General features: G+C 37.7%; 1 protein-coding gene across 23 annotated transcripts in view; it reads left to right on the forward strand.

Annotated features, from left to right (window-relative positions):
• The window catches only part of tcf7l2 (transcription factor 7 like 2), a 103766-nt gene extending 96729 nt beyond the window's left edge, over window positions 1-7037 (forward strand). For 8 of the 23 annotated variants that reach the window (XM_050060517.1, XM_050060521.1, XM_050060523.1 and 5 more), the window contains 3 exons: window positions 187-237; window positions 1369-1441; window positions 4713-7037. In XM_050060517.1, coding sequence (XP_049916474.1) covers window positions 187-237; window positions 1369-1441; window positions 4713-5169 — 581 coding nt within the window. In that variant the 3' untranslated portion in view covers window positions 5170-7037. Of the gene's footprint in view, window positions 1-186; window positions 238-1368; window positions 1446-1996; window positions 2070-2613; window positions 2675-4712 lie in introns of all 23 variants that reach the window. The other 15 variants (XM_050060525.1, XM_050060527.1, XM_050060532.1 and 12 more) reach the window with 8 other exon arrangements.
• Window positions 7038-11922: the final 4885 nt, after the last annotated feature.

Here is an 11922-nt window from a genome sequence, read left to right on the forward strand (position 1 = left end):
TATCAACATAAGAAAACAAAACAATCTCTTACATCTTAAAATTAAGGAGGTTTGCTAATTCTATGATTTGATTCCCATGATTCTTCTGATCATTTTGTGAGGAGCGACTTGTCATTGTGTATTTTGCGCTCGTTTGGTGACGGATTTCTTCTTGAAGGCCTCTCTATCTGTTCTTTTTTTTTTCAGAACACAGAGAATATTTTCCAAACCCTTGCCTTTCACTCCCTCCGATTACAGGTGCTAATGTCATTTTGAGTATTAAATTACTAACTTGTTTTATTTTTTCTTCTTTTTTTATTTATCAATGTATATTTATCTATCTATCAATGAATGTGCACATATGAGGCAGGTTTAAGATTAAACTATATGAAAATGCTCTTTTTTTGCTTTGTTTGCTGCTTTTCTTTTCTTAAAATGTTGCTATTTATTTGACTTCCAGCTAGATGATATTTCATTACCTCCATTTACTCATGTTGCTATTTAGTTTTAGAGCATTCTCCATATTTTGGCACTATGCAGTATGCTTATGGAGCTGATTATATAAAGTTAGATTATAATTGTGGAGTATGACCTGAAGGATGTGATGTCAGGGTAAACCTCCTTAATCTGTACGCTTCAGTAGCTGCGCTGCCTTTCCTACAGGCCAGCATGAGTTTGGCTTTACTCCCCTTGTACTCCCCAAGACCTGGCCTCAAACACTCCGCCACCATATTCCGCTGTCACTCTGCTCTACTTCTGGGAACCGCACGGTCGCCGGGTAGAGCTAGCAAGTGACTGGCAGCTTTTCCTGCACCAGACAGCCAACGTTGGTGGAAAACAGTCAAGTGTTTGATGCCAGGTCTAAGGAGTAGATTCCCTCTTCAGGTTCCAGCCTTTTTAATCCTTCCCCTGGCGAGGGCTAACTCACGACCGTGCTGTTTTAGCAGTCTGCTACTGCTGCCTAGTTCTGCCACCTTAACCTTGTCTTTTTGAAACCATAGTGCACTGTAACACCTAGTGGTAAATCACTCCAACCTGCATTTGCTCCACTTATACCCTCTCAACCACATACGCATCTTCAGCTTTAACTCCAGTCAGATTTTAGAGTCTTTATTAATCTTAATTTGATAATTTGCATGCAGTTTTGATTCGTACTAATGTCTCAAACAGTCTTTAAAGGCACACTTGAGAATGGCTTTATGGGTGTTTTTTTGGGGGGGGATTTTCTTGCACATTGAGCCACTGCAAAGCTTCATAGATTCACTGTTACCTGTTTTTTCTCCTTATTTCTCTCCTCCTCTTGATTTCTGTTCCTTATTGTTTTGGTTTTTGGTTCTTTTCCCTCCTCTCTGCTGGCTTCCCCCCCCCCCCCCCCTGTTGCGGCATCAGACCTGAGCGCTCCTAAGAAGTGTCGAGCGCGCTTTGGGCTCGATCAACAGAATAACTGGTGTGGCCCGTGCAGGTGTGTATGGTGTGTGCTTGCACTGGCCAGGGCCAGGTGAAGGCTGGATAAACTGTACACTGGGACTTCCTCCTTGGCTCTCTTGCTGCTGCCTTTCTCTTCCTCTTCTCCTCCCCCCTCCCTCTGTCTGTCTGTCTGTCACCGCCAGGCTATCGTGACCTCTCAGCTTCCTCCAGCCACGCCCTGCCGGTCTATCTCTAGGTTCCCACTATTTGATTTTTTTACCTGCTGTTTGGGAAGAAGGGTATTAACAGCATATGCCAGAGTGTGTATGAATGGCGTGTGAATGCGTATGTGTTGATGAAAAAACATTTGGGGTTTTGTTGCAGGATGTACAGTACAATAAGCAGGCTAAACTGGCAGGTCGGGGCTTGGAGGATCTGGAGCCTGATGGCTTGTTCAATATGGAGGACATCCCAGTGTTGCCAGCCTAAACCTAAGCCCTGGCTACATGTTTTTGTCCGTGCAATGACGTGTCCATTTTGTTTTTTCTTTCTTTTTCTTTTGTGTTTTTGTCTCTGTGTGTATGTTTGTGTCTACCTCTTTGGCTAACAGATGCAAATACCCCAAAGAAGTGTCGTGCCTTGTTCGGGCTTGACCAGCTGAGTTTATGGTGCAAACCATGCAGGTATAACTGCTGTAGTACCAATGGGAGGAAGACATCCACAATGAGCAGCTTCTTCTCCTTGATTATTTGCTCAGATATCCCTCTTAAAACGCGTTTCCATCAGTGTGGTAACAGATGGCAAACTCCTCTGCTCCTTTTTTTCCTTACTGAGGAGCTTCCTGCTATAAATTCCCTCGCAGCAATTTTTTTTCCTCATTGAACTCGGTTCAAGCCCAGTGGCAGAAAATGGATTTCTAAATAAGATTACTGAGTATTTTATCTCAAAATATCTTGCTGAAAGATCATGCTTCCCTAATGTCATTTGGAATAACACGTCTTACAGCCTGGTTGAAATCCATTTTCTCTCCATGCAGTGGATAATTCCCTCCCATCTTAACTGTCATGTATGTTCTAATTGGCGTCCTTTTGAATAACAATGTTATGCTTACAAATTTAGCCCTGCTTTCTCTGAGGGCCTGCTCAGTGACACTCTTTTCTGTGCCCTCTTCCTCCTCCTTCTCCACCTCTTCTTCCTCCAAACTCCTCTTCAATAACCCTTACTTAGTCCCTACCTGTTGTCTTTCTGTTCTGACACAAGCAGTCTTTGAATTGGGAATATTTTCATGGTAGGTATTTGTCTCTGCTAAGTAATACCCTTCTCTGTGTCTGGCTTGCACCACACCCTTGCCCCACCCTCTCTCTCTCGACACAACTCTTCCAACACCAGCCATCGCAACACATTGTTTGTTTCCGCTTCTACACGTTTCATGTGTCGTTTTAGTCGCTCATAAGGGCCAAAGTCAAAATTTAGCAGCATTAAGAGGCCATTTTTAGCTGTTTAATAGAATATTTTTCTCCATTTTTGTCATGATTTTAAATGCACTGAATGTCCAACAAGAATTTAACACATTAACTACTCTTTTTTTGCTGTTAAAATCGTCTTTGAAGCAAGTAGCACATCACACTCCACTCCCTCACAGTCCGCCATTGCCGGTGTTTCCACTTGGCTCTTATTTCCCTCCCAGCTGAAACACACACGATAAAAAAATAAATAAATACAACAACGCATTATTCCTTAAACAATAATAGCAGATCAGGAGATCAGTGGAAAGCGCGATAATTCAGTCCTCATTTTAGGAGCCGAGAGGTTAAAAGTTCTCTCTGGGCTCCATTTCCTAAAAGATGCATCTGGTGTAATTTCCCCCGAGACGGCAAAAATCAATAACATACACGGGCACATACTATGAATCGATATGTCTGTTAAAAAATGGATATTAGCTCATTTGTTGCAGTTTGACAGACAGTTATCGAGAGCAAGATGTCTATGTAGTGGCAAATGATAGCTTTTTACGGCCGGTCGATACACCGCACCACCCGGCGCTGCAGTATCAGTGTAGGATGCACTAAAAGCCTTATCCCCACTCTTTTCTAGACTTTTCTAGTGTTCTATACCGTCCGCTGTCGTGTGCCTGTACTGTCGAGCTTATCTGAAATGCATGCTTGTCTTTCACCCTGGCATGCAACAAGGTTTCGTGAGCCCTTTTTTATGTGATTTGTCGATGTCCCTCTTCCTTTTCATTCTCAATAATCTGCTCTCTTTGTCCGTGTTTACGTAGACTGTTCCCCCATCAGAGTTACAGGGAAAGCTTCCAACAGCCTCACTTAAACAGCAGATCAGCCTCATATGCTCCAAAAGCCTCAATAAAAACACCTTAGTCTTCTTTTTACCTACTCCCTGTCCCTCTGAGTCTTAAATACTAATACTCCATGGCCTTCAGGCAGCTTTGTGATAGAATGGAGAGCTGAGAGAGGGGTCACTGTCAGGGTCAGGGTAAAGATGAGGTGGGCAGAGATTCCCCCTTAACCAAATCTGAGCACAGCCTTCGCAGGAGAGTCACCGCAGACAAAATGCAACAATCCCCTACTCTCCCAGCTCCCCCCCTCCCCTCCCCTCCCCTCCCCTGCTCGTTCGCCGGGTTCCACCGAGCGGAATGGGCCTGGCCTCGGGACTCGGCAGGCGGGGGGGAGGGTCCCGACCCCAGGCAGGAATGCAAACATGATGCCTTGACCCCTCACGCACACACGCACACTCGTGTCTGTGGGGCAGATACGGAGTAGTAGTGTGGATCTTGTTGACTTTTTCGCCTTGCATCCAAACTCTGTCCCCTCAGGAGAAGAGAGAGTAGGGCCAGATCGAGGTAGATGAGTGAGACAGGTCCAGTAACCTCGTGTGTTGCTGGAGAGAACATGCTGATCCCCAGCTGGAGCTCTGCCAATAAGACAGGCTCGAGTTTACATCCAGAGAGCAAACCATTACTACATCTAATCTTCTCTCATCATCATCACCGTCATCATCATCATCTCTGTGTGTGCTTCTCATTTCCCTGCTGCTTCCTGTCCAGCTGCTTCACCTGTGATCTTTCCTTCATGTCTGTCCTGTCTGATGGTTTAGTATTTGGAAATCGACTGTCATTTCTACCACCTCTTGTCTTAGCACGAGCCGCTTAAACGCACCTGCGAATCCGTCATGTGAAACCAGTTTCATGGAATGGTTGGACTAAATTTAAAACAAGGTGCATTTAAGTCGGCGGCAGTGCTAAGAGGCGATGCGGTTTGAAGACGTGATGCTAAAAGATGCTCTCTCTGTCTCGCCTTGTCCCCCAGGAGAAAAAAAAAGTGCATTCGCTACATCCAAGGTGAAGGCAGCTGTGCCAGTCCTCCCTCTACGGACGGAAGCTTACTAGACTCCCCCCCATCCTCCCCCTCCTCAGTGGTTCCCTCCCCCTCCTCAAAAGAGTCCAAACCTCAGACTGAACAAATGCAACCTCTCTCACTGACTATGAAACCGGCCCACCAGCCACTCCACCACCCGCACCTCCTGGCTGGGCCTCCACCGCCATCTTTGGTTCAGCTGGAAAACTCTGCTGCAGCTAGGAAAACGCCCGGCGCCTCCTCCCACAACGGAGCCCTGGAGCACGGTGACGTCTCGTCCTCGCGGCAGCCGGGCTCCTCTGTGGCGTCCTCAATGGCCCGGCCCTCGGCATCGCTGTGTCATTCCCACTCGCTCCTCCCCTCCACGGCCCCTCAGCCTCTGTCGCTAGTGACCAAGTCTATAGAATAGTCTACCCTATTCTTCTCCTCTTTTCTAGCTCTGCACACGCACACGCACACGCACACGCACACACACACACACACACACACACACACACACACAAACACACCTTTCTAGGCCCTCTCTCTGCTATATTTCACTTGCTGTCGGTTCTTTTCTCTTTACGTTTCTGTGCCATACGGCTTTGAAATTTTAGTTTTTGTTTTATTAAAGTTCATTGGTCAATATTTGACCCATCATTATCAAAAAATCTAATTATTATAAAGAAATGATACAATGAGCTGTAGTATAGCTTTGTGAATCTGCCAAAATTTTTATGAATTTTGTTTTGTCTTTTTTGTAGTGTTAAACAGTGCAAACAGAAAAATTATCTAGTTCAACTTCAAAATGTTTAAAAGACGGATATAAAAAGGTAGGCTAGATTATTCAGTGAGCCCTTTTCTTGAAAGAGTTGGTTCTCCTTCTTTATTTGTATTAAATACGAGCTTGCGAACCAATCATTTGACATCTGTTCAAACTCTAGGAGGGCATGAGGCTAGCGGTGACACCTCTCCGAGGAACAACTTTAATTGTGATGTTACTTGTTCTTGTTTAAATGTACAGAATAATGGGGAGGGGGGGGGATTACTGTGTTAAATATGCATTCTTCCACTGCGTTGTCTTTTTCTTTGTTGTTTACCTTTGGGGCGGAGTCAGGCAAGTTGGGTGGGCTTGAGGGGAGGTCGGGGTGGGAGGGTTGAGGGTTATTAAATTCAAAATGTCACAACGCTAGGACCAGTAGTATTTATTGCTTTAGAGATTGCTTGTTGTATCTTGTACGTGTCTCTTTTGACTTTTTTTTTTCTTAATACATTGTACAAATATTTTTTCTTAAGGTAAGCGACTTATATATGAATGATCCATTTTTACAAGGAGGTTTTAAAAGGCAAATCTTTTTGTTATTGATTTCTTTCCTCGCTGAAAACCTGGATTCCACTCAGTGTACTGTGTAGATCTCATGAACAGAAGTATGCACAACTTCATTTCAAGAAATGCGTCTATAAGCCATTTTACAAAAAGAAGAAAAGAAAACTTGAAACAAGAGACAGTGGGTACCGTGTCTTCAGTAGTTGGAAAAGTGTCTAAAGCCCTTCTTTTTTATTGCACAGTCACATCTCTCAGACTGTAGATTCGTGTACAGATTTTCCGTGCCAAATTTTGTGATAATTTTCTCTGCCCCTCTAACCATGCTGTAGGGATCCTTTTTTTTTTTGTTTCGTTGTCGTTTGTTTTTTTCTTTTCTTTTCTTTTTTTTTTTAATTTCGATACCATTCTTTGCTGTGACGTTACATAGATTGCTATGTATGTAGTATAAATGTTGCTATAACAAATGTGTTTGGTAGCAAATTGTCAAATATTAAAATTTAAACTTAATAAAAAGGCGGACATCATACTGTATAAACCCACAAGGGCCAAATTATGTATATTAGGAGGTTCATAAAAAAACTATTAAATACAAAAAAATACACAAACTGCCACTTTTAAGTACACTACTACATATAGGTAGATAGAAAAAATAGGCATGTTGATGTTGCAAGAGGCTGTAAAAAAAGCTACAAGAGAATCATCCACTCGGTGCCATTGTAGTTGACATGACGCGACTGTAATCTGTCGATTTCTTCTCTGGTTTATTAAGATGCTAATGATAAATAGTTTGAATGTTTCCTTAACGGCTGTGATGTTCCTGTTCTATTTTATGCTCTTATCTTTTTGTTTGTTTGTTTTTCCTGTTATTTTAAATGGTTCCAAAACCATGTTTTTTTGTAATGAATAAATGTTTATGCTGTACAGTCTCTGTAGCATGCAGTTCTGTATTAATAAAAGCAACTTAGTATGTGCACATCTGCGTCCTCCTTTTATTCCCAAATTCACTGGCAGGTGCGGCGACCTAACAAAGTGTTTGAACAGCATCCCGGCGAGTAGCTGTTATTCAGCTACAGATTGTAACTTTGAATCACCAAAGAATGTGACAGTAATTTGGATATCTTCTTGAAATAAAATGAATAAAGTCACAGTCCAATAGAGAATCATACCTTTGTAATTAAAATTTGGAAATAGTGCCTCAGATTTCATGGTAAGTTGTAAAAAATATTAAAACCCAGTAACTTTGTAAGCAGAGGGCACAGTGTAAGCTGTGTAAGCACCGACAGAAATCAAGAAATTATCAGTGAGGTCATTGTAGCCAAGAAAAAATGAAGATACAAAGGATAGAAAGATAGTTTAAGAAACAGTTTCTACAAATCTGGGGTTCTCAATACTTTGTGTAGTGAGAGCTCTGGATTTGTTGGGTGTCTGTAAATTAAAGAGAATTGTCTAGACATGAAAAGTGCTTTGGGATAACCTTTGTGATTTGGCGCCATACGAATAAAATTAAATTGTCTTGTTTGCACGCATGCAAACTTTCAGCCATTTAACCAATCAAACACTTAGATTGCTAAGTGAGTGAATGTGAAGTGAAATACTAACAAGCCACAAACAACCTGTTCTTTTCAAGTGATTACGTGACTTCATGGTGTGAATGTTTCTTTCCAGTGATCACACAGATCTCTCAACTGCATTCACTTAACGATATTTTATCACAAATTATATGTCATTTTTAAAGGAGACATTGGACTGTACTTCAGCTAAACGAAAATACTGTGTCATCTCTCCAGGAGACATCTGATAAAAGAGAATGTTACTCAGTCTAAAGCTCTAATTATGTTCACAGTCTGCAGGCAAATGACTCGTGAAATTTAGAAAACGAGGCAAACTTATCAGGAAACATGTTCTTCCAAAATGTTACATCAAGACAAGCGATTTAGTTGATATGCTTTATGTTTGTTCCTTAACAGAAAATATAAATGTACCCCCCACATGATGACTTTCTGTAAGATGGAGTAACTGAAGTCGTGCTTTCTAATATTTTCTTTGCTGTGTTGTAGAAGTTCACTGTTTTACGAGCATAAAAGTACACCTGGGATAATTTGCACTCATTTCGGTGGTTCTTCCTCCATTTAACATAGGTATCAGTGACATCCGTATACCATCATTATTTAAAGACCTATTGTTTATTTTTTAAAATGAATGCCTTCTTAAGAGTAAATCTGTCATGTATCCATTTATTACCATTAGCTATGTGGGAGCATAGAAAGACTTTAGTTCATAAGGTGTAACAAAATTCATGTCAATAGCAGCTCCTGTGTACACTTGTGGTTTCATTCTTTGCACATTTTGGATTTCACTTTAGTTGTCTATGTTGTTATAAAGTAATCTGAAACTGTCATAGTATAGTATGAATAAAAGTCGTGGTATAGTATGCCAAAAAGATGTCATAGTATAATATGTCAAAAAAGTCATTGTATTGTATGTCATTAAACATCATGAAAAAAAGTCATAGTATAATATGTTGTGAAAAATCATGACAAAAAGTCATAGTATAGTATGTTGTTAAAAATAATGAAAAAAGGTCATAGTATAGTATGTCGATATTTTTTTCCACAAAAAAAGGTGAAACTATAGCATGTCGATTTTTTCTATGAAAAAAGCCAGAGTATAGTATCTCAATTTTTTTCCACAAAAAAAGTCATAGTATAATATATCAACTTCTTTGAAGAAAAAGTCACAGTATAGTATGTCGATATTTTCCATGAAAAAAGTCATACTATAGTTGGTCAATTTTTTCCATGAAAAAATCATAGTATAGTATGGCGATTTTTTTTTTTCCCAAAAAAGGTGATAGTATGTCAATTTTTTTCTATGAAAAAAGTCAGAGAATACTATCTGGATTATTTTTCCACAAAACAGTCATAGTATAATATGTCAGCTTCTTTGAAGAAAAAAAGTCATAGTATAGTATGTCGATTTCTTTTCCATGAAAAAAGTCATGGTATAGTATGTCAAACATTTTGAACAAAAAACATCATAGTATAGTATGTCGATTTTTTTTCCCTCAGAAAAAAAGGTCATAGTATAGTATGTCGATTTTTTTTCCCCCAGAAAAAAAGGTCATAGTATAGTACAGTCGATTTTTTTTTTCCACAAAAAATTCAAAGCATAGCATGCCATCAAAAATCATGAAAAAAAGTCATAGTACAGTATGCAGTCAAAATTTTTTGAAAAAATCCAAAGTATAGTATGTCAATATTTTCCATGAAAAAGTCATAGTATAGTATGTCGATTTTTTTTTTCCCACAAAAAAAACTTGAACTATAGTATGTCAATTTTTTCTATGAAAAAGTCATAGTATAGTAAAAGTATAGTACCTCGATTTTTCCCCCACAAAACAGTCATAGTGCAATGTGTCAACTTCTTTGAAGACAAAAAGTCAGTGTAGTATGTCGATTTCTTTTCCACAAAAAAAGTCATACTATATTATGTCGACTTTTTTCCATAAAAAAGTCATAGTATAGTATGTAGATTTTTTTCCATGAAAAAAGTCATGATATATAAGTCCATGATTTTGAACAAAAAACGTCATAGTATAGTATGTCGATTTTTCATTGCATAGGATATCGTCAAGAATCATGAAAAAATGTCATAGCATAGTATATCATCAAAAATCATGAAAAAAAGTCATAGTACAGTATGCAGTCAAAAATTTTGAAAGAAGTCATAGTATAGTATGTCAACTTCTTTGAAGAAAAAAAGTCATAGTAAAGTATATTGATTTGTATCGACAAAAACGTCAATATTTTCAATGTAAAAAATCATAGTATAGTATGTCGATTTCTTTTCCACAAAAAAAGTCAAACTATAGTATGTCGATTTTTTCCATGAAAAAAGTCATAGTATAGTATGTCGATTTTTTTTTCACAAAAAAGTCATAGCATAGGATGTCATCAAAAATCATGAAAAAAAGCCATAGTAAAGTATGTTGATTTGTATCAACAAAAAAGTCAATATTTTCAATGTAAAAAATCATAGTATAGTATGTCGATTTCTTATCCACAAAAAAAGTCAAACTATAGTATGTCGATTTTTTCCATGAAAAAAGTCATAGTATAGTATGTCGATTTTTTTTTTCACAAAAAAGTCATAGCATAGCATGTCATCAAAAATCATGAAAAAAAGTCATAGTACAGTATGTCAATATTTTCCATGAAAAAAGTCATAGTATAGCATGTCGATTTTTTTTTTCCACAAAAAAAGTCAAACTATAGTATGTCGATTTTTTCCATGAAAAAAGTCATAGTATAGTATGTCGATTTTTTCCATGAAAAAAGTCATAGTATAGTATGTCGATTTTTTTTTTCCACAAAAAAGTCATAGCATAGCATGTCATCAAAAATCATGAAAAAAAGTCATAGTACAGTATGTCAATATTTTCCATGAAAAAAGTCATAGTATGGCATGTCGATTTTTTTTTCCACAAAAAAAGTCAAACTATAGTATGTCGATTTTTTCTATGAAAAAAGTAAGAGTATAGTATCTCATTTTTTCCCCACAAAAAAAGTCATAGTATAATATGTCAACTTCTTTGAAGAAAAAAAGTCATAGTATAGTATGTCAATTTCTATTCCACAAAAAAGTCATACTATATCATGTCGATTTTTTTCTACAAAAACGTCATAGTATAGTATGTCAGTTTTTTTATTAAAAAAAAAGTCATGGTATAGGATGTCGTCAAGAATCATGAAAAAACGTGATAGTATAGCATATCAGCAAAAATCGTGAAAAAAACCGTCATAGTCTAGTTTGTCATCAAAAAACACACAAAAAAATCATAGAATAATATGTCGTCAAGAATGATGAAAAAAGTCATAGTATAGTATGTCGTTAAAAATCATGAAAAAACGTCATAGTATAGTATGTCATCAAAAATCATGAAAAAATGTCATAGTACAGTATGCAGTAAAATTTTTTGAAAAAAAAGTCATTGTATAGTATGTTGACATATTTCAACAAAAAAAGGCATACTATAGTTTGCTGATTTTTTTCCATGAAAGAAGTCATAGTATAATATGTCAACTTCTTTGAACAAAAAAAGTCATAGTACAGTATGTCGATTTTTTCCATGAGAAAAAGTCAAAGTATAGTATGACATTTTTTTGTACAAAAAAAGTCATACTATATTATATCAAGTATTTCCATTAAAGAAGTCATAGTATAGAATGTAGATATCCCCCCCCCCACAAAAGTCATAGTATAGCATGTCGATTTTTTTTCCGACAAAAACGACATAGTATATGTCGATTTTTTTCCAGAAAAAAAAGTCACAGTATAGTATGTCGATTTTTTCCATGAAAAAAGTCATAGTATAGTATGTCGATTTTTCCCCCACAAAAAGTCATAGCAAAGGATGTCATCAAGAATCATGAAAAAACGTGATAGTATAGCATATCAGCAAAAATCATGAAAAAATGTCATACTATAGTTTGCCATCAAAAAACACACAAAAAAATAATAGAATACTATGGCGTGAAAAATCATGAAAAATTGTCAAAGTAAAGCATGTCATCAAAAATCTGAAAAAAAGGTCATGGTATAGTATGTCATCAGAAATCATGAAAAAAAGTCATAGAACAGTATGCAGTCAAAAATTATGAAAAAAAGTCATAGTATAGTATGTCGTCAAAAATCATGAAAAAAAGTCATAGTACAGTATGCTGTCAAGAATCATGAAAAAATGTTACAGTATAATAGCAAGTCGTCAAAAACCATGAAAAAAAGTCATAGTATAGCAAGTTGTCAAAAATTATGAAAAAAAGTCATAGTGCAGTATGTAGTCAAAAATCATGAAAA

This window comes from Epinephelus moara, chromosome 13, assembly GCF_006386435.1.
Source record: "Epinephelus moara isolate mb chromosome 13, YSFRI_EMoa_1.0, whole genome shotgun sequence".
Taxonomy (NCBI): domain Eukaryota; kingdom Metazoa; phylum Chordata; class Actinopteri; order Perciformes; family Serranidae; genus Epinephelus; species Epinephelus moara.